At 43.5% G+C, this 25,311-nt stretch overlaps 3 protein-coding genes across 23 annotated transcripts in view; 1 reads left to right on the top strand and 2 right to left on the bottom strand.

Annotated features, from left to right (window-relative positions):
* Positions 1 to 2,999, bottom strand: part of LOC118365684 (dedicator of cytokinesis protein 7-like) — a 60,195-nt gene extending 57,196 nt beyond the window's left edge. For all 4 annotated transcript variants that reach the window (XM_052491011.1, XM_052491009.1, XM_052491010.1 and 1 more), the window contains exon 1: positions 2,895 to 2,999. The gene's annotated coding sequence lies outside the window, so the exon portion shown is untranslated. The remainder of the gene's footprint in view (positions 1 to 2,894) is intronic.
* LOC118384160 (ELAV-like protein 3) lies at positions 1 to 21,735 on the top strand. 17 transcript variants are annotated; one of them, XR_008088628.1, is made up of 9 exons: positions 5 to 296; positions 7,300 to 7,540; positions 7,694 to 7,797; positions 10,122 to 10,275; positions 14,462 to 14,690; positions 14,844 to 14,897; positions 15,374 to 15,412; positions 16,246 to 20,047; positions 21,096 to 21,735. XR_008088628.1 is itself a non-coding variant. In XM_052491014.1 (8 exons), exons 1-8 carry the CDS (start codon positions 279 to 281, stop codon positions 16,592 to 16,594), a joined length of 1,185 nt encoding a protein of 394 aa, XP_052346974.1. In that variant the 5' UTR covers positions 2 to 278; the 3' UTR covers positions 16,595 to 21,735. The 17 variants fall into 17 exon arrangements, 16 of the variants coding, with proteins under 16 accessions (XP_052346985.1, XP_052346974.1, XP_052346980.1 ...); XM_052491014.1 differs by having other exon boundaries at positions 2 to 296; positions 14,465 to 14,690; positions 16,246 to 21,735; XM_052491017.1 differs by having other exon boundaries at positions 3 to 296; positions 7,300 to 7,519; positions 14,465 to 14,690; positions 16,246 to 21,735.
* LOC118384536 (glucosidase 2 subunit beta-like) overlaps positions 21,666 to 25,311 on the bottom strand; it is a 9,409-nt gene continuing 5,763 nt past the window's right edge. The window contains exons 10-18 of one of the 2 annotated variants that reach the window (XM_035771149.2): positions 25,012 to 25,095; positions 24,701 to 24,865; positions 24,509 to 24,599; positions 24,236 to 24,305; positions 23,931 to 24,020; positions 23,730 to 23,804; positions 23,516 to 23,615; positions 23,098 to 23,260; positions 21,666 to 22,200 (exon numbers count right to left, since the gene is read on the bottom strand). In XM_035771149.2, the coding sequence (XP_035627042.1) occupies positions 23,114 to 23,260; positions 23,516 to 23,615; positions 23,730 to 23,804; positions 23,931 to 24,020; positions 24,236 to 24,305; positions 24,509 to 24,599; positions 24,701 to 24,865; positions 25,012 to 25,095 (822 nt within the window). In that variant the 3' untranslated portion in view covers positions 21,666 to 22,200; positions 23,098 to 23,113. Of the gene's footprint in view, positions 22,201 to 23,097; positions 23,261 to 23,515; positions 23,616 to 23,729; positions 23,805 to 23,930; positions 24,021 to 24,235; positions 24,306 to 24,508; positions 24,600 to 24,700; positions 24,875 to 25,011; positions 25,096 to 25,311 lie in introns of both variants that reach the window. The other variant, XM_035771148.2, reaches the window with a different exon arrangement.

A 25,311-nucleotide genomic window follows, 5' to 3' on the forward strand; every position in this document is an offset into this window, starting at 1 on the left:
CGCCACTCGGAGAGAAAGCTCTCCTCATCATCACCCTGAAGAAAACCCCTTTCTCCTCATTTTCACCCTACAGAGGACACCTACCAATCTCCAAGGGCTGAGATTCCCTGGTGAACATTGTCTTTTTTCCTTTTTCTTTTTTTTTTCTTTTGGATTTGGACACGGCCTCTCCACAGTAAATACACAGGCCAGCTAATATAAAGACCACAGATCATAGTATTGACTCAACCTACGGCTTGAAGACCTGTGAAACGAAGGACCTAGATCACTCTCATTGTATGTCAAGAATGGTTACTGTACGTATATGCCTCATTTTTCTCTTCTATTTGCAAGGATGGTGGATGTTGTAGCAGCAGCATGCATTGCATAGGCTACATTCTGGAGCGCAGACCCTTTGTTTTCCACTTGATTGTATTGTACACAAACATATATACATGAATGCATACAGCCCTATGTATATATACACATATTGAATATGATACAATGTGGTATCTTTGATAGGCTAGCTAGCTATAATACTGGTATAAACAAACACACATGTATTACACACAATATTTGTAAGCTATAGTGGCCTAAATAGGCTTATACTACTGCTCACGCGGTTATGGGATATTGTCTTGACAAGATTAACGATCGATGCTGCCAATTAGTAATGTCATGCTGAGCGATGCGCCACGGCTGCCTGCGCGAGGCTCCATCCCTGCCTGCATCTTCGACGCTGGAGAGCAAAATGCTTTATTCTGCCATTTTATAGAGGACGATATATTTGCTTATCATAGGCCCACTAGGCTATATCAAAATCCATGGCTGCATTATTTGTATACACATTTTTCGATAAGGGCGTAGGGGGCAGAGGGTGCTGAGGCCGCGTGCGGCTGCTGCTGCTGAGCGGCGTAGAGAGTGGTGGGGGGAGGAATGTCTTTCTCCGCCTGCCCTGCCTGGCACAGCACATGGATGCTTGAGACGGATTTCTGAGACAAAACATGATGCCTCGGAGGCTGAGGGCCCATCGAGAGCAAGGCAAAGAAAAAGGGTCGAGTCACTCAGTGAGGGGGGATTACGGAGACATTGGTTTGGATTGAATCAGGCAAGTCAAAATTCCTAAGGGTTCTTGTTGCGATGCAACGGAGTAAATGGAATGGAAATTTCAGAGGCCGCGAAACGAGGGATGGCGACTAGCGTTTGCCTTTTTTACGAGCCCATTTTTACCCATCCATTATAACACTTTTTTTTTTTAAACTAGCGCCCATTTGAATCACGCCTGTTAAAGGGTTTATGTAGCCTTAGCAGCGTTAAATTAGCCTAGCTCATAGCCGACGGCCGAATTGGGCGTGCCTCTGCTGGACTCGAGCGCGTAATGATGGCACGCGCTGGCTATTGGTCTCAAAGCTTTCATCTCCAAACATCCTCTTGATTTAATGACGCTGCCTCCAATTTATTCCTGTCAGCAGGTGGAATGATTTACCGTTGTGTTGTTCTCATGGTTTAGTAAATCCGGCGTGCAAGGAGCAAGCTAAATATATCAAATGTGATTAAATAACTAATTTTTATGCTCTATACTTATGCTTTATATAAAATGCTATATATTTATCAGGTAGGCTTTGTGCCTATGTTCTATCGACTTAATTTACAGATTTTAATGACAGGTGCAGGTAGAACCACATTTTCTATTTTAAACAATAGGCTGCTACAATATCCAAAGGGATATAATAATTTGTTGCAACCAAAAACACAAATACGGCCATTTATAAATTATACGCATTATAGGCCAACATAAATTATGGAATGACCATTCCATGGGACTTGGTAGCCTACTGCGATGGTCGTGTAGGCCCAAAATAAAATCTAGTAGCCTACATAATATTGCACGAGCACGACCATGTTTATAAACTGAAGAGCAGACTTGGTCCTTCTGTGGCTCAGTTGGTAGAGCATGGCGCTTGTAACGCTAGGGTAGTGGGTTCGATTCCCGGGACCACCCATACGTAGAATGTATGCACACATGACTGTAAGTCGCTTTGGATAAAAGCGTCAGCTAAATGGCATATATTATATTATTATTATTATTACTTATTTTGCAAGTCCTAAATCTTTGAGATCATAATAATGCAATTATTTCAATCGATAGCCCACTTGATAATTACCTAGACCTATAGCCTCAGTATGTTTCAGCTGTCCTTATTGAATAGTAGCCCCTTTCTATTTCATCAGTGTTTGCCCGTAGAGCTGGGCTAACAGGCAGGCCCAGAGCCCAGTCAGCGTCATGCACGTAGGCCTATAGCTCCTGTCCACATGTTCCGCAGTCCTCCGTGAGCATTGCCTGTACCGCAGTGCCAAGCAAATAAAACAGTCGAGTCAGATAACCTTCCCGGGGCACTTCCGCGATTCAAGGACAAGGACAGCAGAGGCCACCAAGTGTAAACGAGCCTAAATAGAACTGACGCTATGAGTTTATAATATAAGATGTATCCTGTATTGACATGTATTGTCAAATGATTTCGTCTAGAAAATCAATCCAACAATGGAGTATGACTGGAGGGCAAAATCAGGTTTAGCCTAAATAGATTTGGATTTATTTTGAAATACTCTAGATTTACTTCAAGATAGGGAACTGAAATAGACTCGTAGGCCTACATAAGAATAAGAGACCTCAATTGCCATGTTGTCACGAAAGTCCTGCATGGTATAACCAAGCCTACTACTGTCCCCGTAAATTGAAGTAATTGACAGCCATGGTCGTGGAAATAATACAGCAACAAAGAAAATATCTACTAAACTGAGCGAAGATCATTGTGTAGGCCGAATTGGATTTTTCCCTCTTAATATGTCCTAAAAATATATGTTGTACATTATTATTGTTATTATTATTATTATTAGGCGTATGATTGACTTACTGGAGCGAAATGATGTTGGAAATTGTGGCGTTCATTGTTCCCGGAGCGTCCTGCAGCCCCTGGCCATGACACAAAGCGCTACTGTTTACATGAATATTCATAGAGCTGCCATAGTCTCTGCGCGCGAGAAGAGGAGGAACGGGTGGCTCTTTTGTTTGGTTGTTTCAATACCTTTATTCAGCAAAAAGTCGCTAGGGTTTGTGAATTCCTACAGAGCGCACATGTCTTGTTTTCACAAAATAAGGGGAAGGGGTAGACGATGTTGTGTAATATAAATGCGAACATTTTTAAATGCGTGAAAAGAAGCGAATGAAACATTTTGAAATGTCACAGAAAAGGCTCGATGGTTTGGACAATGCATTCTGGCCTCAAACGGAATCGCCTGAAAGCCACTCCCTACTTTCAGCACTCTGGATAGCGCCCCTGGTTTCAACGAAAGCTACACACACAAACACATTCACAGGGAATTTGCAACATGGCTTATGTCTGTGTCATAAAATGCATTGACAAACGGGGAAATTATTTTAAAATATCAAATTTTTCCTAATATAACACTGAAAGAAAACTATATATATAGACCTATTAAACATGAGTGTTAGTGCAGAGCATTAGTTACTGACTGTATGAAGGCTAAGGTTGTGAGTGTTGGGCTGTGACTTGTTGTCCTGTTGTTTTACAGCTGCCACCATGATCCCTTTAAGCTGCAGAGAGTGTGGCTAATGCCTTTTGTTTAGGATAATCCTGTAATCTGTGTTATTTAGAAGGCCCATTTACAACCCCAGCCTAGAATCCACTTGCGATTCAGGCCTTCCAAAAGAATGATTGATGTATATTTTAAAAACCAGGATGAGAAAGAGAAAAAAAGCATTGAAAATCGAGGCCTTTCTCTTGAGCTAAACCGTAGTTTAGTGAATCCCCTGTCTTTGGTGGTTCCATGAAATTAGATTTTTCAAATGTATTTTTCAAGTTACTCAAATGAGACTAATGCACTACCATTTTAGGCGGGTTGTATTGTGGTACAACGGTGTCTGCAATAGGGTTTTACTGATGAAAAAGAGAACCCAACAACTCCTAAATAACATGAAATATTCAGAACCTATTATTTTCTGATGGTGTTGTTGCCAACAGGAAAGAACCTTTTTGACAAGTCCCTTTTTAGAATGTAGAGAGCAGTCTTGACTCCAATGTATGGACCTGCGTTTGATTCCCATTAGTACACTTAGGAACAATGAGGCCTAGCATGAGAATCTCAGTTCCATCTGAACGCAGTCTTCTGGCTGATACAATTACAGTGATTTCCGTAAAGGGTAATCACATCATATGCTTTGACCTTTATCGGGACATGACAAAAGCTGGCCTGAATACTGTATGTGGCAGACTGCTGCTTTTCCTCTTAGGACAGGTCTTCATCTTCCACTTGTAGGAAAGCAACAGCAGTCATGTATATAGACAAGGAGAAAGACAATTTGAAGAAGACGACGCTGCCAGTATCTGTATTTACATTCATTTGGGTCATGTAATGTTGCTGTGTTTTGTAATTGAGCATTGTCAAGTGTAGGTGGTCTGTGTGCTGTGCTCACTCCACTCGCCAGGCAGAGAGGGGAGAGGAGGTAGGGCTCTGGGCTCTTGTTTGCGTGCGAGTCTGGGTCCATGTGTAGGCGATGCTGATGATGCAGTCCATTAAATATTAAGGGAGATCTCTCAGGTCCCAGAAATAGAAAAAGAAAGGCACATCTAGTGCCGGGACAAGGAGAAGAAGAGCTGGCCCAACCAACAGCAGAAATCTGAAAGTGTTGGGGGTGGTGTATTCAATGCGTTTGTGTGTGGTTACTCTCTTTGTTGTCATTCATCATGATTAGCAACAGAATTCATTAACAGAATTAGCCTATCAGAGGTGGGCTGGTTGGGCCTTTATCTATGACCTGATGGGTAATTGCCTACATCCTTGCCATATCAGTACTTGGATATTGTTATGGATGTAGTTGATATTTTCCACTAATTTCTTTGTAAAGGCTAACATGTTCTGATGAAAATTACGACTTGTTCTATTTGTAGCATCCTAAAAGCACTCTATTCTGTTTTTGTCATCCTCCTGCTTGTTGGCATGGAGATCTCAGGGTGATGTTAGATGTTGCTTGTGTCAGCCAGTCTCTCCCTCTGTGTCTCTGTGGCCAGTCTGAGCCTGGGAATTATATAACTTTAGAACTTGTCACTGTGGATGCCTGGACTGCCACACTGAGGTCTATTTCAGTTGACAAGTCAAATTTGCTGGGATTTAGTGTCTTTCTGCAAAGGGCTGTAATATTTGGTCCGTTCTGTGGTAAATTCAGAAAATATTCCTATTTCTATTAGTTTCGGACGTGTGTGTGTTACATGGTGACACATATTAGATGGATGCATTTTATGAATCTATTTATCATACCCATGTGGACTATTTGTTCTTTCCCATTATGCATGAAGGATGATCTTTTAACTGGGTATTGTAGAACCTTCTGTCCATGTTCTGTTCCAGTGCAGTCCCTAGATCAGCAGTTCATACCGCTCTAGTCGAGACCAAAGAAGCCCATAACATGTGTACTGTATGATGGATGGCTAGTCTACTTTGCAGCAGCTCTCATGTGCTGCTTAGCTATGTGTGTTTGCAGTGTTTTATTTTTAGGCTGTCATAATTCACTCCCTTTCCCTTTCCCGCTTCCTCTCCCTCTGATGTTCTCTCCCTGTCAATGTCAATTTGACTTAAATATATTCTCTGCTTCCGCAAAGCCATCGAATATTAATACATGGAGAAAAACAATATCTGCCCAACAGAGATGGATTATTTCGTTCACTCTGCCTCTATCTTTCTGTCCGCGCGCGCGCACGCACGCACACACAACCAAAAGTCAGCCAGCCATTAGCGACAGTCTTGAAGCCGCTGTTACCTGGGCAACATGGTTCAAGGTACAGCTCAAGGCAGAAATCAGGTTAGAAGGAGGAGAGAGAGAGACAGAGAGAGAGCGAGACTGAGAGGGGCATGAGCACGGAAGGGGGAAACAAGATGGGGGACACTAAGAGCTGCAACAGGGCTTGGGGAATATCATCAAAGCAATGAATGCTTTTAGAGTAATATGTCCATAGCAGGGGAAAAGGAACACTACTCAGTCTCCTCCATTAAGTTGAATGGATAAACATCAAAAGTAAACCCTGCCACGCAAAAGGGAAAATGATATAACCAAAACAACAGACAAACATTAGTAAAGCTGCTGGTAATATTGTACCTTCCTCAAATAATTCTAGAAGCTTAGGCTACACTGTTAGACCTCTGGAGCTTTGGCGGTAGACGCCTTATAACACCCACCAGTCAGAGACCTGCAGTCACCATGCCAGCCAGGCTCACAGATACCAGCATGAATAATGGTACTTATTTAAACCACACTTCCCAGGTACACTATACCAGGAAATGGAACAGGGAGCCAAAATATTTGTATCAGTTTGGGTTGAGCCCAGGAGGCCAGTAGTACAGGGAGGACATATTTGTACTAGCTTGTTTACACAGTATGTCAAAAGACAGTTATATTCGAGACAGAATGGTGATAAGGAGGAGCGGATGAATGGAATAGATGGAGCAGGGAGAGAGGGAGAGAAAAGGAGAGATAGCGGGAAGTTTAGTTTCTGACCTGCACACACAGCTGTTCCATGAAGACAATCCCCTGTGGGTCAAATGAAGCAACATGGTGTACTCCAGAGCAACACACAATGACACCAACACACCTCTAGTGGGCACAAATACACACTCACTCACTCCATCCACTCGCACAAACGAGTTTGAGTCGGAGTCACAAAACACGCACTTACAAAAGAAGGTGAGCACACTAAAAGCCCAAATGTATTTTTGGGGTTGAAACGTTCCATGTGGCTACATGACAGCCTTCAGCGACGTTAGGCCTGAGCAGATTAGACAATGTCACTTTCTCTTTTGTCTGCCATGTCAACCTCCCCGTCCCAACGCCCACTGCCCCACCTGCCCCACCACCACCACCAATACTTAGGACCCTGTAATGATGTAATGCTGTTTGACCCTGTGGATGGATGGATGGAGGCTGGGGGATGGGAGGAGGAAACGGGGAAAAAGGACTGTGACATCTGCAGGGCCAGAGGCAGCGAGAGAGAGAAAGAGCGGGGGAGGAGGAGGAGGGGGGTAGAGAGGGGTCTGTGTGTAGCCGACTGCTATCCCTGCCTCGCATCCTTCCACCCCCTCAGCTGATGTCTGACCTCTTCCATAGCTGACAATGACAGAGCGGACATTCATTCAATGAGCCTATATTACAGGCCTACTAACAACAGCCCACCATTACTCTACTGTGGTGTTATTACTGCGGATGTATATTATTTGTACACAGGGTTCTATATTCTTCCTTTTCCTCAGCAGATAATCAGCACCATGGAAACCCAGGTGTCCAACGGTCCGAGCGGAACCAGCCTGCCTAACGGGCCAGTCATCAGCACCAACGGTGCCACAGACGACAGCAAGACCAACCTAATCGTCAACTACCTGCCTCAGAACATGACCCAGGAGGAATTCAAGAGCCTGTTCGGTAGCATTGGAGAGATCGAATCCTGCAAACTGGTCCGAGACAAGATTACAGGTATTCATGATGCTTCAGCAGGTACAGTTGATGAATAGACAGACAATCCAAATCTATTTCTAGTTGGAGGATAACAAATAATCACATACAGCATATGTACCTGTTGGTACAGTTATTTTGGTGCAAAAGCAGTTTCTAAAGAACCATTATCGATATCTGTTTTCAACGATTTAGGCCAGAGTTTGGGCTATGGGTTCGTAAACTATGTGGATCCCAATGACGCAGACAAGGCCATCAACACTCTCAACGGTCTCAAACTGCAGACCAAAACAATTAAGGTAAGGCACCTGTCCTTCCTGCTTTTCAACCTGCGCCACTCTCCATCTTCACTGCTTCAATACGCTGCGGAAGACCAGGAGAAAGGCAGGGAGCAACTCAAAGAAAGGGAGGTGGCAAGAGAGGCAGAGAGAGGCAGAGAGAGGTAGACGTGACAAGAGGGGAAGGAGGAAAAAACAGGAGGGGTCGCAGGAACAAAGGAAGTGAGCAGAACAAGAAATGAGAGAGGGAGAGTGGAGAGAGGGAGAGTGGAGGTCAGAAAGCAAGGGGCTAGCAGCATGCAGAGGTGATTGTGATGGAAATGTAATCAGGGAGTCTCACTGTGGGGCACGGGGGTCAGTTCAGGCTCCCCCATCTGCCTCCAATCTGGCTTAATTAGGGGGCTTCTTTGTCCCCAAAATGGATGAGGGGGGAGGAGTGGGAGGGGTAGGAGGTGAGGGGGGCAGATTAAACACTACTCCATCCGTCCCTCCGGCCCCCCTCCTCCCACCTGATCAAAGTAGATCATAGATTGGGATAAAGCGCAGGCTTAGTTCAAATCAGACTTCTGAAAGACTGGGGCAGAGAGAGTCAACAGCATCAGGAGCTGGGTTGGGTTGTTGGAGTTATACAGACAGGTGGCAATCATATTGTTAATCATTATTTCAGTTACGTTACTGTACAAATACACATATATTGTATTTAGGGGGCAATAATAACATTATTACTACTGTTAGTAATATGATATCAAAATAATTGGGCTGATATAAATGCCAGAAAATGTATACATTTTGTGGTTGTTATTGCTATTGTTGTTAATGTTGTTATTACAATTGTTAAAATATATATATATATATTTATATTATCAGGAGGGCCATTTTGAAAATCAATGAATATTATACAGCCATAAAACAATGACCAAGCAAATGTCATATTTCCACCAAAGCATTGTGAGATGGCGGGAGGGGGCAGGAGGAGTAAAGGGTAGGGAGTAGCTTGGGGAGCAGAATGCCAATGGCAGGATTAGGGGCCATATGGGCTGTAGGCACCATCTGTACTGTGGGAGAGAAAGGGAGAGGGTTAATTATAGGGAAGCCTCCGCTACCCCTCTCCCATTCTCTAGCACCCCCAATCACTGCATCACACACCCTGTCCACGTGCACTCTACACAATACTGGAGTCCTGCACACTCACTGCACCATTTACAATGAGGAAAACTTTACTCTCTACACTCAATGGGCCGAATACATCCATTGTCTATGTGTTATGCGAGGCATGATAATACTCGATATTGTCTGGACATGTCAATCTAAATGTTCACTGTCACTAGAAATGTCCCATATTTATATCTAAAACACATTCATTCAAGTTATACTGTACTTGTATATGCGAGTATGTGTTTATATAATAAGGAGTGAATGTTTTTGTGAGTTGATAGTCGGGGATGCTGTCTTGTGATCTATTTATATTGTTTGCTGGTTGCCAGTGGAGCTGTTCTCCCTCGAGGCTGGAAACAAAGGAAAGAGGCAGGACATGGAGGGGAGATCAGCTTATCTCTGGCAACACTCGCTCCCTCTCCCTCCATCCGAAACAAACAGGCAGACCACTCACAACCATGCACTGACTCTCACTAACTATCATACTCTCTCACTGGCTTTCATACACGCCAACGCATGAATGTGTAGACATTTTCATAATCAATCTAAGTCACACTATAGTCTCACCATAGAATACTAATGTTAACTTTGCACAACGGTGGACACAATCAGTCACAAAGCGTTCCAAAAAACAGTCACACACATTGACAAAAAAGACGAGTAAAATGAATATTCATGCATGGCTACAAGGCCAGCAGCATACCACCCTGCATCCCACTGCTGGCTTGTTGCTGAAGCTCAGCAGGGTTGGTCCTGGTCAGTCCCTGGATGAGAGACCAGATGCTGCTTGAAGTGGTAGGAGGCACTCTTTCCCCTGGTCTAAAAAAAATATCCCAATTCCCCAAGGCGGTGACTAGGGACATTGCCCTGTGTAAAGTGCTGTCTTTTGGATGGGATGTTAAACGGGTGTCCTGACTCTCTGTGGTCACTAAAAGATCCCATGGCACTTATTGTAAGAGTCGGGGTGTTAACCCTGGTAATCTGGCCCTCATAATGTCACCTAATCATCCCCAGTTTAAAATTGGATCATTCATCTATTCCCCGAGGTTGTTGCTGTAAATGAGAATGTGTTCTCACTCAACTTACCTGGGTAAATAAAAACATGACTATATGGTTTTATGTGCAATAACGATATGGGAAACCTTTGATTTGATATCAGTATTAAAATGTCTTTCTTTGATGTGCTGTAGGTATCGTACGCCCGCCCCAGTTCAGCATCTATCCGTGATGCCAACCTGTATGTGAGCGGTCTGCCTAAGACCATGACCCAGAAGGACATGGAGCAGCTGTTCTCCCAGTACGGACGCATCATCACCTCCCGCATCCTGGTGGACCAGGTTACAGGTACAGCCTTAACTCACTTCTGGCACAACTGACCCCTACTCTAACCTACCATTAGCCTATTCTAACGTACCCCAGACCTACTCTAACATACACCAGACCTACCTTAACTCTACTCTAACGTACCCCTGACCTACCCTAACTCTAGTCTAACCTACCCCTGACCTACCATAACTCTAGTCTAATGTACCCCTGACCTACCATAACTCTAATCTAACGTACCCCTGACCTACCCTAACTCTACTCTAACATACCCTAACTCTAATCTAACGTACCCCTGACCTACCTAACTCTAATCTAACGTACCCCTGACCTACCCTAACTCTAATCTAACGTACCCCTGACCTACCCTAACTCTAGTCTAACATACCACTGACCTACCCTAACTCTACTTTAACATACCCCTGACCTACCGTAACTCTAGTCAAACATACCCCTGACCTACCATAACTCTAATCTAACGTACCCCTGACCTACCCTAACTCTAGTCTAACATACCACTGACCTACTCTAACTCTACTCTAACATACCACTGACCTACTCTAACTCTAACTCTAGTCTAACATACCCCTGACCTACCCTAACTCTAATCTAACGTACCCCTGACCTACCCTAACTCTACTCTAACATACCCTAACTCTAATCTAACGTACCCCTGACCTACCTAACTCTAATCTAACGTACCCCTGACCTACCCTAACTCTAATCTAACGTACCCCTGACCTACCCTAACTCTAGTCTAACATACCACTGACCTACTCTAACTCTACTCTAACATACCCCTGACCTACTCTAACTCTAGTCTAACATCCCCCCGACCTACCCTAACTCTACTCTAACATACCCCTGACCTACCATAACTCTACTCTAACGTACCCCTGACCTACTCTAACTCTAACTCTAGTCTAACATACCCCTGACCTACCCTAACTCTAATCTAACGTACCCCTGACCTACCCTAACTCTACTCTAACATACCCTAACTCTAATCTAACGTACCCCTGACCTACCTAACTCTAATCTAACGTACCCCTGACCTACCCTAACTCTAATCTAACGTACCCCTGACCTACCCTAACTCTACTCTAACATACCCCTGACCTACCGTAACTCTAGTCAAACATACCCCTGACCTACCCTAACTCTACTCTAACATACCCCTGCCTACTCTAACTCTACTCTAACATACCCCTGACCTACCCTAACTCTACTCTAACATACCCTAACTCTAATCTAACGTACCCCTGACCTACCTAACTCTAATCTAACGTACCCCTGACCTACCCTAACTCTAATCTAACGTACCCCTGACCTACCCTAACTCTACTCTAACATACCCCTGACCTACCATAACTCTAATCTAACGTACCGCTGACCTACCCTAACTCTACTCTAACATACCCCTGACCTACCCTAACTCTAGTCTAATGTACCCCTGACCTACCCTAACTCTACTCTAACATACCCCTGACCGACCCTAACTCTAGTCTAACATACCCCTGACCTACCCTAACTCTAGTCTAATGTACCCCTGACCTACCCTAACTCTAGTCTAATGTACCCCTGACCTACCCTAACTCTACTCTAACATACCCCTGACCTACCCTAACTCTACTCTAACATACCCCTGACCTACCCTAACTCTAGCCTAATGTACCCCTGACCTACCATAACTCTAATCTAACGTACCGCTGACCTACCCTAACTCTACTCTAACGTACCCCTGACCTACCCTAACTCTACTCTAACATACCCCTTACCTACCATAACTCTACTCTAACGTACCCCTGACCTACCATAACTCTAGTCTAACGTATCCCTGACCTACCCTAACTCTAGTCTAACGTACCCCTGACCTACCCTAACTCTAGTCTAACGTACCCCTGACCTACCCTAACTCTAATCAAATGTACACCTGACCTACCCTAACTCTAGCCTAGTGTACCCCTGACCTACCCTAACTCTACTCTAATGTACCCCTGACCTTCCCTAACTCTAATCTAACATACCCCTGACCTACCCTAACTCTACTCTAACATACACCTGACCTACCCTAACTCTAGTCTAACATACCCCTGACCTACCCTAACTCTAGTCTAACGTACCCCTGACCTACCATAACTCTACTCTAACGTACCCCTGACCTACCATAACTCTAGTCTAACATACCCCTGACCTACCCTAACTCTAGTCTAACATACCCCTGACCTACCCTAACTCTAGTCTAACATACCCCTGACCTACCCTAACTCTAGTCTAACATACCCCTGACCTACCCTAACTCTACTCTAACATACCCCTGACCTACCATAACTCTACTCTAACATACCCCTGACCTACCATAACTCTAGTCTAACATACCCCTGACCTACCCTAACTCTAGTCTAACATACCCCTAACATACACCTTACCCACCCTAACTCTAGTCTAACGTACCCCTGACCTACCATAACTCTACTCTAACGTACCCCTGACCTACCATAACTCTAGTCTAACATACCCCTGACCTACCCTAACTCTAGTCTAACATACCCCTGACCTACCCTAACTCTAGTCTAACGTACCCCTGACCTACCATAACTCTACTCTAACATACCCCTGACCTACCATAACTCTACTCTAACGTACCCCTGACCTACCCTAACTCTACTCTAACATACCCCTGACCTACCCTAACTCTAATCTAATGTACCCCTGACCTACCATAACTCTAGTCTAACGTATCCCTGACCTACCCTAACTCTAGTCTAACGTACCCCTGACCTACCCTTACTCTAGTCTAACGTACCCTTGACCTACCCTAACTCTAGTCTAACGTACCCCTGACCTACCCTTACTCTAGTCTAACGTACCCTTGACCTACCCTAACTCTAGTCTAACATACCCCTAACCTACCCTAACTCTAATCAAATGTACCCCTGACCTACCATAACTCTACTCTAACGTACCCCTGACCTACCCTTACTCTAGTCTAACGTACCCTTGACCTACCCTAACTCTAGTCTAACATACCCCTAACCTACCCTAACTCTAATCAAATGTACCCCTGACCTACCATAACTCTACTCTAACGTACCCCTGACCTACCCTAACTCTACTCTAACATACCCCTGACCTACCCTAACTCTAGTCTAACGTACCCCTGACCTACCCTAACTCTAGTCTAACGTACCCCTGACCTACCATAACTCTAGTCTAACATACCCCTGACCTACCATAACTCTAGTCTAACATACCTCTGACCTACCCTAACTCTAGTCTAACATACCCCTGACCTACCCTAACTCTAGTCTAACGTACCCCTGACCTACCATAACTCTACTCTAACGTACCCATGACCTACCATAATTCTACTCTAACATACCCCTGACCTACCCTAACTCTCGTCTAACATATCCCTGACCTACCCTAACTCTAGTCTAATGTACCCCTGTCCTACCATAACTCTACTCTAACATACCCCTGACCTACCCTAACTCTACTCTAACATACGCCTGACCTACCCTAACTCTAGTCTAACGTACACCTGACCTACCATAACTCTAGTCTGACGTATCCCTGACCTACCCTAACTCTAGTGTAACGTACCCCTGACCTACCCTAACTCTAGTCTAATGTACCCCTGACCTACCCTAACTCTAGCCTAATGTACCCCTGACCTACCCTAACTCTAGTCTAACGTACCCCTGACCTACCCTAACTCTAGTCTAACGTACCCCTGACCTACCCTAATTCTACTCTAACATACGCCTGACCTACCCTAACTCTAGTCTAACGTACCCCAACTCTAGTCTAACGTACCCCTGACCTACCCTAATTCTACTCTAACATACGCCTGACCTACCCTAACTCTAGTCTAACGTACCCCTGACCTACCATAACTCTAGTCTGACGTATCCCTGACCTACCCTAACTCTAGTCTAATGTACCCCTGACCTACCCTAACTCTAGTCTAATGTACCCCTGACCTACCCTAACTCTAGTCTAACGTACCCCTGACCTACCCTAATTCTACTCTAACATACCCCTGACCTACCATGGACTTATCCTTACCTACTCTAACTTACCTCCCCCTAACCAACTGTAACCCTACTCTAACCTTTCCCATCTCATTGGACCAAGTCAGAGTCATGACTCACCCCTCCTCACCCCTCAGGTGCTAACATTAGCTTGCTTTCTGACCCCGGAGCAGGTATATCGCGAGGAGTGGGCTTCATCCGGTTTGACAAGCGGAACGAGGCGGAAGAGGCCATCAAGGGCCTGAACGGCCAGAAGCCCCTGGGCGCAGCCGAACCCATCACGGTGAAGTTCGCCAACAACCCCAGCCAGAAGACGGGCCAGGCCCTGCTCACCCAGCTGTACCAGACAGCTGCACGCCGCTACACTGGCCCTCTGCACCACCAGACTCAGCGCTTCAGGTACTGCCCCCACCACCACCCAATCCCTGCTCTGACCTGTCTGTCATCTGACCCGACACACCTGCCCTGCTGGAACGAGCACTACGGCGCTCGCTCATCCTATCTTCCTCTCTTTCTCTCCCTCTTTTTTCCTGACTTTCTTTTAAACTGCAGCCTCATCCCTCCATTTGGAAAGGGACCAGATCCAAATAACAGCACAAAACCAATGTAAGAGACCCCCAATGTATCAAAGCACAAATCAAATGAGAACAAAGCAAAGTGCTCCAAACCAGTCAAATAACATAGTATCTAATAAACAAGATGACGAAATTACATTTAAATGAATCAGATAATGCAGATCTCCAACACACACACACACACACACACACACACACACACACACACACACACACACACACACACACACACACACACACACACACACACACACACACACACACACACACACACACATTAACAAACTGATTTGCATAGTGCGCTGTTGTGGTTCGCCAAGGCTAGGACGTGAGCTCTGTGATGGGTTGCTGTTGGGATAGACAGACGGCTCCTCTACAGTACAGTGAAGGGCGCCCTCTGGAGGCCAGCTGGCAGAGGAGCAGGAGCAGCATGTTAAAAGGCCTTCCTCCTCTCAGACCTCACCACTAACGTCTCCACCCCCTTCATTTCTCCCTCTTGCGTTGCAGACTCGACAATTTACTAAACGCCAGCTACGGAGTCAAGAGGTAAATGCCAAAGGTGTACTTTGTAAAATAAAAAAAAGATACAAAAAAAACAAACATCCATGCCTAAGAACAAACCTCAAACAAAGTGACTGGAATACCACCTGCTGCCTTCACCTTGAAATGACAGATTATGAAAATATTCCCTAATTCCCTATTCACACTGCCCATTAAACTGAGAAGTTATGTAACAACCAGTCCAGACAGTATAACACATAAATATGCAGTGTCTAGGGTTGTCTAACAGCAGGGTATTCTGGCATGGCTTTGTTTATAATCTTTTGGTTTGATTACATAATGGATCTGATGTGTGTGTATTTCTTTATGAACTAACATTATCAGTTTGGGTTTTGCTTTTAATGTCCCCTTTATTCCGCCAGCATGGACATACCAGATTGAGTTTGCGTCTTCTTCTGTTTGCTCCAATTTTCCTATGATTTGATTCGAATTTGCTTTCATCCCTCTCTAGGTTTCTGTGTTTTGTTCAATATTGTGATTTCCGTTAAACATTGTGATTTCTGTGTCTAATCTTCGCAGAGGCTTTGGTCAGCAGAGACTATGACTAAAATATGCAGAGCGTGGGTGTTTGTGTGTCATAGAAGCAGTGTGCTGTTTTGTGTGGAAGCAGGTAGTCTGGAACCACTGTGGTACCCTGCCCACACGTATATTTATCTATCTACTCACTGCAGAAAAAGTGGGGATGGAGATCGATTGGGTCACATGACAGACTCCATGCCCCTCCGACTACCAAGCCTTCAGCACATATCATAGCTAGAAACATGGCCAGTATATAGAGATGATTGCTGTGTGGAACTTCAGAATGACACCCAATGTAGTTCTCCCTCTCTTCTTCCTAGGTTCTCCCCCATCACCATCGACAGCATGACCAGCCTGGCGGGAGTCAACCTGACTGGGCCCACCGGAGCCGGCTGGTGCATCTTCGTCTACAACCTGTCGCCCGAGGCTGACGAAAGCGTCCTGTGGCAGCTGTTTGGGCCCTTCGGCGCCGTCACAAACGTCAAGGTCATCCGTGACTTCACCACCAACAAATGTAAGGGCTTCGGCTTCGTCACCATGACCAACTACGACGAGGCAGCCATGGCCATCGCTAGTCTCAACGGCTACCGCTTGGGAGACCGCGTGCTGCAGGTCTCCTTCAAGACCAGCAAGCAACACAAGGCCTGAGAGAGAGAGAGCTGCTAGCTGACGCCAGCTCCTTCAGCCAGCAGGGAGCGCCACTGAGCTCCCTGTTACTATCACTCTACATGGGCCTGGACTGAGTCTCTCTCTCTGATGCACACTCACCCATACACAGCCCTATACACATACATACACACACTATCAGACATGCACACACTATTAGACATATTTACACATTCAAACATACACACAGTCAGAGTTTCAAACAAATACACTCGTAGAGTTTTTCTTTTCTCTTTACACAACATGCTAGTCCTTCCCTACGTTTGCCTGGATTGAATTAGTGGGGGTGCGTTGTGTAGTTGGTCTCTGGGGGTGGGAGTTAAGAGGCCTCGATGAGGGAGACAGTCTAACGAATGTGACAGAGAATGTGTGCTGAGTGCTTTGATTGAATTCAGGCAAATAATGACAACAACTGCTGAAACAAAATGATCAAAAATCTAAAATGAACTACAAATATGTGCAATTTAAACCCCAAACTCTTACCCCACGAACTATCCCATTATCTTGCTGGAGAGAGTGTAGTCACTTTTTTTTACACTTGGGCATTTTGAATCAGTGATTTTTTTTTTAGATCAAAGAAAATTAATTAAAAACAGTGTTCTCTTATATACATATATTAAAATATAACTATATATTCAATATTTAAGGTGGTTATAATAGCCGAGTATGTAAGCATTTTCTAGAAACTTTGACTACTGTTTCCTGGCTCAACATTAGGTAGGTTGTGACTAGCTTTAGGGCAGTTTCTCAACCCTAATAAGGGCAGATCCCATACGATTTAGGTTATCAGACTGAACAGATACTGGTCACAAAGACAAGCAGCCTGAAGGCCACCAGAATTACACCCTCACTACACAACACAACACAGTCACACATCAGCCCTGTTAGGGGGGAAACAACACATCACTGACATCTATTTTTTTCACTCTGGTTCTTCTATTCAGAGTAGAATGGATGGATTCCACCACAAGCAGAGCTGTCTGTGTGAACAACGTAGAACATTGTCCCAGCTAGTGTTCCCATGGAGACAGTGTTCATGTACAATTCTCTGAGAGACTAGGGACCGTGAGTTTAGAGCAGTCATTTCACCAAATCACAGAGCCACTTTACCAAAACACCCAACCAGATATAACACCCCTCCAAGGGAATGAGAAGGTTTTTACAATTCAGTGGAAATGACTGGCCTGGCTACGTAGGCTCAACATCACCATTATGCACAGATCAGATCGAGAGGACGGTAGTTTTGACTTAGGTTGAGATTCCGTCATGACTGAGCAGTGATATCTCCTCACTGAGTCATAGAGGGTGAGACAGCTTCTTGCCTATTCCTCAGTTTACTAAACACTCCTCAGTTTCATTCAGACCCCATATATGACACTTTATAGAAGCTCCTGAGAATCCGTTTCTATTCACTCTCATTATAACCTTGCCTGCCCTGTCAAAATAGAAGAAACCAAGCCTGCAGAAACCAACAGTGACAAGTTTGTTTATCTCACATTGGAAACTCAAAAATAATGTTTTGTTGTTTTGCAACATCTGACCGGCACTATCACCTAGCTGGAATTTAAAAAATATCAACAAACCCATGGAAATCATTTATGACACCCCTTGATGAAAATAGAACAACAAAATAGTCTTGGCAACTGTCTGTTAGAAACATCTGACAAGACGTTTCATGGGGAGAGATAGGATTACAATATAAAGACATCTGCATATAATAGATGAAATAAGGTAAAGTGTGTTCAAGACATTTTTGCTTTTCTAAATAACGCTGTGTTAGCCAAAGAGGACAACCATCTCTTTGAAAGGATTACTTTAGAGACAAATCTATTTTTATACATACAAAATGAACAAGACCTTGTGCTGAATTTTTACAGATTCTTAAAACTCTGAAAAACTGGGACACCGCATGGCTGTATTTTAAGCCCTTTGATCTTTGAGAGAGGGATGAGGGCGTGCATGCGGTGTATAGGTGGGGGTCGAGGGAAGGGGGCGATGAAGAAAAGTTCTCACACAACCTTACTTTTTCAACCACAACCTATAAACAAACTATTGAAATAGCAAACAAAAAGAACATAAACAAAGACATCGGAATAGAACAAATACACATCAACACAAACCAATTCACTGATTAGGAATCAAACGTTAGAGACACATCTGCATTACTAATACTGCCATCTTTGAGTGTAAACTAGACAAACACATATCACTTTCTCTGAAGTTGCGTACATTCAGTGTTGCTGAATGATTGTACAGTGAAGTGTTATCGCTTTCACAGGAGACACTTAAATCAGGCTGCAGTAAAGACAGTCAGGCCCAATGATTTGTCCTCACAGACACCTTGGGCTGGTTCGAAACAGAAAGGCTTGAAGTAGATTCTCAATAAAGCGTCCTTTCAATGCAAAGATGATTAGGTTTATTTGAATGAAGATTTCGCCAAAGAATTTGGAATATGAGTGTCAATAAGAAATAATTCAGTCTATACTATTACTAACGGCTCCCCTGATAATTCTTCTATAAACCATTATCATTTATTGTATGAAGATCCCTTATCATTTTAAATCCCCATAGCGCTTGCAGAAATATCTGTTTTCATATCAAATTATATCAGAATGGACTAATATCTTTTGGTTAACATATCTGTTGAGTAGATATAATTTAGCCCATTTGCACAGGTGCTTACCACAAACCTACAACAATGTAAACAAAGAATTCACCTTTCAGCAAAAACCACGACAGTTCCACACAAGTGTCTCTTGAACCTCAATACTGTAATACTCACACCATCCGCTCACAACAGGAATCCAATTAATCAGAGTATGACAGCACTGTTTCAGTTGAACCCTCAGCCTCTGTCTAACTCTGACCATTCCATTTCTTACTGTGCCCCAGTAGTATATTGGTGGTGTGCCAACCAAAACAAACATGAAATGTCATACATTAACACCCTGTCATAATCTAACTCCACACCTCCTTTCCCCATTCAATTAGTTGTGCCCATACTCAAGAGAAAGTAGCACAGTAGGACTGATACAGCATCACTTTAAGAGACCAGATGTGAATCTTGGGAACAGAACAGCAAATAGGCCACGTTGTTGAGCTGCAGTTGAAGTAGTCCGTCCCACTGGTGATATGGGGTAGAGTTCCAGCCCAGTTTCCCCACACCCTAGACCAACAACAGGCCCTAGGCCACACCCTAGACCAACAACAGGCCCTAGGCCACACCCTAGATCAACAACAGGCCCTAGGTCACTCCCTAGACTAGAGCAACAACAAACTGTCCCATCTTACACAGCCAATAACAGAGACCCTCTTCTCTTCCCACACCTATGTATGGTAGAGAGCCAAGGACAATGGCAGGAGACAAATGTACTGCACCGTTTGAGCAACAATAAATAATCATCTAAAAAGACAAAAAAACTTTCCTATGGAACAGTAAGTGCAATGTGTTTTGTTTTTATATTGACTGAGAACAAAAAGATATATATATTTTTTAAAAGAAAAATAAATTAAACATCACACTGAAATGGTTTGTGGGGAAAAGGCGGAAGGATCAAATGTAAAGAAATCTAAGTGTTAATGCACTGATTCATTAAAGAGAATCAAACAAGCACCGATGGAGAGCTCTGGAAATGTCCACAATCCCAGCCCCGGATTAGTGCTCTGAACATGCAAGCTAAAACTAACCGCATATTATTGGGTGAATAAAAAGAGCAATTTAATTGAAAAGACCTTGAAAGGGATACTGTCTAATATATCATCAGTTTTAGCCCACGTCGATTTTAGAATATAATTTGTCCTGTAATTTGATTTTCTTTTACATATCACTCACATGTTAACTTAGCGTATTTGTGTTGTTGACGTTACCATATAGGACACACATGGGTCCAAGATTTTATTTGGTTGCTTTGATTGGGTATTTTTTCTTTCTTCATTCCATTATTTAATTAGTTGCAGTTCTTAGTGTATGCAGATTTTAGACTTAGTTAGACATTTATTTCAATCAAAACGTGTTCAATTGTGTTTGTAAAAGTCTGTGGTAGCTTTTGTTGCAACATAAATAATTTAAACAGAAAAAATTCAAGATAGCGCCAACAAACTTGTATTATTTGGGCGACTTAAGCTTGTAGTTTTAACTTATTGTTAACTTAAACTATTTATTATTGCCTCGTATAAAGTATGTTTTGTGTATATTTATGGTTTATTTCATTATATTTGCAAGTTTAAAAGATTTTAAGTTTGCCAAAATTGTGGTTACATTTTCTTTCTTAAAAAGGGAACAAATAGATTAAAAAAACAGCTTTAGAAGTACAATTTGGAAATGTTCTCCATAGTCAAAGAATGCACTGCTATATTTAACTAATTGAAGTGTAAACATACATGCTGTGTGCTAGATGTTATGCCTTTACTGCCTGTGTTCTGTTTGTCTTGTTAAATGAAAACCTTTTGATTATTTAATCTAATCACAGTCTTGTTTTTCCAGCCACTGAGAACCCTGGGGAGTGTCAGTCAGGACATGGGCTGGGCCTGGGGTGTGGCCTATTGTAGGCTCCAGGGCGGAGCCTGGACCTTAGGCAGTGCCTGAGGCTCCATGTGCACTCAGCATGCTTTCCCTCCTACTGCTGATGAACATAACTACTGTAGTTATTAGAAGGACCATAGTACCAAACTCCAACATGACATTTCATGTACAGTAGTTCCAACAGCAGCCCGGAGGAAAGCACCGTTGGGGGGGTTACTCCTATAGGAAAGGGGTCAGTGGTTCTTCTGTTTCTCGACCAACTGTATTTTGTGTCTATTTATTTAGAAGAGGGGACACAAGAGTAACTTAGTGACGTTCTTCTTACAACATTTTCCTGGAATGGTAGAACAAATCAAAGGAGAAAATGATCAAATCAGATCTACTGGCATCAATGTATCAATGTCAGTAGGAAGATATCAAAATCTCATACTTCCAAACATGACCAAATGAACAATGACAAAATGTAACAAAGAAAATAAACCTTTCAGTTTAGGATATTTATTACTGGGATTTCAGCTGAAGACGCTTGAAGACTTTTTCATGGAATTGTTTAATTATTTGTACTTTACATGCCAGAAAAAATAAAAGGTTACAAATCTGAGTGACCCATGTTGTTTTTACAAGATGACATTGAACGTTGTCATTTCCAGAGGGTAACAATGCAAAACCATTGATGCGCATAAGACACTTCCCAGCATCGTCATAATGCACATCATTGGCATAATCATCTACTGTAGCATTAGAGCCAACAGAGCATAGTTAACATTATACTGACTATCCTGCTTAGATACAGTACAACTTTTGTTGATTGGCAAAGTAGAACACAGGAGAAAACTATTCAGCATATTCAAATTCTACTTCCTTTTTTTGGTTAATGGAATGACTATTTTTTAATCTAATTGAAACATTAAACCTAGACAAACAAGTTAAAGCAACAGACAAGTAGGAGTAAAGAACATGCAACCATTTTGAATCTTCATCTTCTAGTTTGTGAAGCCAGAGTGCAGCAGCTGGTTGTTGCAGAGCAGAACAGGGTGAGGCTAGCATGTAGTCCATAAAGAGAAACCTGAGAGAGAAATTACTGTTATTTTTAAGCAGACGTGACAAGAAATCCTCTCAGAAACAAAATGGTTTTGACCGCTTGGAAATGTCGCAGTGCCTTACTTCTCATAAAATGTTTGCTTTTGCCATCGTGAAATTACCAACTGAATCATTTTTATGTAAAAATGATCAAATACATGTGCAAGGATGTCCTACCAAGTCAAGACTGGCTCCTTGCACAATGCATGTCTTCCTTTGTCCCGTTAACATCTTCTGTTTCGGTGTCTTCTCATTTTCCTGCTTGCGCCTCCTTGCTTTGTGTACAGTAGCTAGCACTTCATTTATTTTACATTTTTTTAAACGCAACCTTTAACTAGGCCAGTCAGTTAAGAACAAATTCTTATTAACAATGACGGCCTACACTTATTTGCAGTGTTTTAAATTAAGCTACTCGACCAGAGTTAAGCTACTCAACCAGATGAGGGAAGTAAGCATTATCTAGATTGGCTCATCCAACTAGGTGGACTTGAATGCCATTTATGTCAGAACTATTTGAAGATAAATGCAGCAAAATGTTGACTAAACACCTAAACACTTCTCCACTTAACACAAATATATATGGGCTGGAGCCAACAGTTGATACAATGTTTCTAAGTTAGCTAGTGAGAGCCAAGCTCAAGACAGACATGCAGAGTAATGATGATTGAAAGACAACTTGAAGTTTAAAAAAATGTATGTATTAAAACAATTATGAATGTCATTTTTCCCCCCAGTGGTTGCTGTCCATAATTGTAAGGTACATGATTAAACAATTACCGTGCCAGGCCTATGTACAGTATTTATAAAAAGTTGATATCCACATGCAATTATAAAGTGCTCCACTGCTCTATAGGTCCAATGGGCCTGGCTTGTAGCTAGCTACCTGTTGGTGGGGATCACTACAGCTCTGTGTGTCTGTGCAGTACTTCGTCCAGGCTGGCTGGCTCCTGGCACACGGCGGGGGTGGTGAACTCCATGAGGTACTCACAGCGACTGGGCTCTGATGTGGACGTCACCACCGTCTCCTTCCCACACGTCAGCTTCACCTGACCCACAGAGGGACAACATTAACCCTTCACTATATTCACAGGATATGTCGTGGGTTCAGCAGTACCTCAGGAGTAGGGACCTGTGCACTTAGTGTGAATTATCATGCCAATTCCCCACACAGCACCCCCGCCCAGAACCGCATGAAACGGGATTTGACTTAATACTCTTCATATGCTCTCAGCATATTAGACTGTCATAAAGGTGCAGCATTGGGCTAGGAGGGAAGTGGACTGGAGAAGATGGAGACTTACTGTGGTGGACCTGTTGGGACCCTGCCAGCACCCCTGCCCATGGTCATACTTCATCACGGAGTATAAATTGTCTTCAGGACCAGCCCATTGTCCCCACAAGCTACAACGAGGACAGAGATAGAGACAATGACCACTAATAATCTTAACGGTTTTAGAAGGACCAGTCACTTGAACAGTTAAATGCTCCGGTAAAATGAAGTGAAGAGGTTCTTACCCAAGGTTGGTCTCCGAACCCCCAAACTTAGGTTTCTGGGAGACCCTATTGAATGGACACAGCCTGTAGATGTACCTGATGAAAAAGAAGCGGGGCAGAGTCTTCAATTTCATCTTTGGTAGACTCAAACGGTTTCACATTTCTCTCACGAAGGCATAGACAGACTATGGGTATTTACAAAGATAGATGAAGTATACGTACTCGCTTGTGGATAATTCATAGCACTGGCTGTAGAGGTAAGCAAATTCTGCACTTGGCCCAAAGTCAAAGCCAATCTCCTTCTCAAGGTTCCTGCAGATCCAAATACATTCAGGATCACAGATTAATTATTGACTTGCAGTCACAGGGTTTTCCAAACCTAATAATACAACCTGTACTTGTATGCCTGTGTAGTGTTTGCATGTTGAGTATCATCATGAGTCGTTTTTGTGTTGCAAGGACTAACATACAGTTGTTGCCAAAGCCAGCAGAGATTAAGCATTGTGGTTGCCTGGTTGCAATCTCACTTAATTTGATCGTCCACTTCCCGGAGAGCCCTTTCAGCTTCATCAAAATCATCCCTGGCTTTCTGGGCAGCTGAGGAACAAAGACAACGAAGTGCAACCTCAAAAGGACAGACCAATGAGACATACAATTCCACAGCACGGAAAATCACAATTCAGACATTTACGCTTAATATCATCTGAACTCCCTACTTTGTATATTCAGACAAACACAAATTGTGTCCCTGTTTAAGACTAAGGGACTAAGCCCAGATTGTAAAACAGATGACTATTCACCATCAATAAGGCTCTGGGTCTCTGTGTCGTACGGTGGCATGGACACCTCATCGTCCTCTCTTTTCTCTGGGGTCTGCACGGTGGGAGGGACCTGATAATCAAACACACGTTACTGGGACGTCTGGCCACCCAAGCCCTCCAATACTAGCCTAGCTCAGGCCCTTCCCCTCCAATGTGAGGATTTCCAACTACCTTCTCTTCCTCCTCCTCCTCGTGATCATCTTCCTCATCGTCCTCCACATCCTCCTCCTCTCCGGCGTAATCCTCGGGGTAGTGGTCAGAGTCATGGTCAGAGACAAAGTCCCTGGACTCCTCCTCCTGGGGGGTCTCCACTGGGGCAGGGGGGTCCAACTGGCCCTGAGACACCTACACGGTCACATCAACCTAATCACACACTGTATATAGCCCTTTAAAGCACATTTGTCACAAAGTGCTCGACAGTAACCCAATCTGAGGCTCCAGGACACAGACCATTCTACTAGGATACGGAATGTGGTGCTGACCTCTGACAGGTACTTGTCTTTGATACCACTCCACACAGTTTCAAATGTAGACGTGTCCACTTTGTCTGCTCCTCCCAGCAATCCCTGCAGGAATGGATTAGGAAATCAGAAAAATGGTAAGAAGTCTATCTTTAAATAATATATACATTTTAATCTTAATAAGACATCTTACTGCACTGGCAGATCATGTGCTCATTTTAACCTACAAAAGGCTGGATACAAGTCAGAATATCTTGATACAAGACAAAATGACCTTGATGTATTTTCTGGGCAACTCAAAACAAGTAAATGCAAATGCTT

Source organism: Oncorhynchus keta, chromosome 32 (assembly GCF_023373465.1).
Source record: "Oncorhynchus keta strain PuntledgeMale-10-30-2019 chromosome 32, Oket_V2, whole genome shotgun sequence".
In the NCBI taxonomy this organism is placed as follows: Eukaryota; Metazoa; Chordata; class Actinopteri; order Salmoniformes; family Salmonidae; genus Oncorhynchus; species Oncorhynchus keta.

Coding starts and splice junctions, on each gene's coding strand:
- LOC118384160 (XM_052491012.1), top strand. Junction 10,276..14,461: donor CCTGGTGGACCAGGTTACAG/GTACAGCCTTAA, acceptor CTGACCCCGGAG/CAGGTATATCGCGAGGAGTG. Junction 14,691..14,843: donor CACCAGACTCAGCGCTTCAG/GTACTGCCCCCA, acceptor TTTAAACTGCAG/CCTCATCCCTCCATTTGGAA.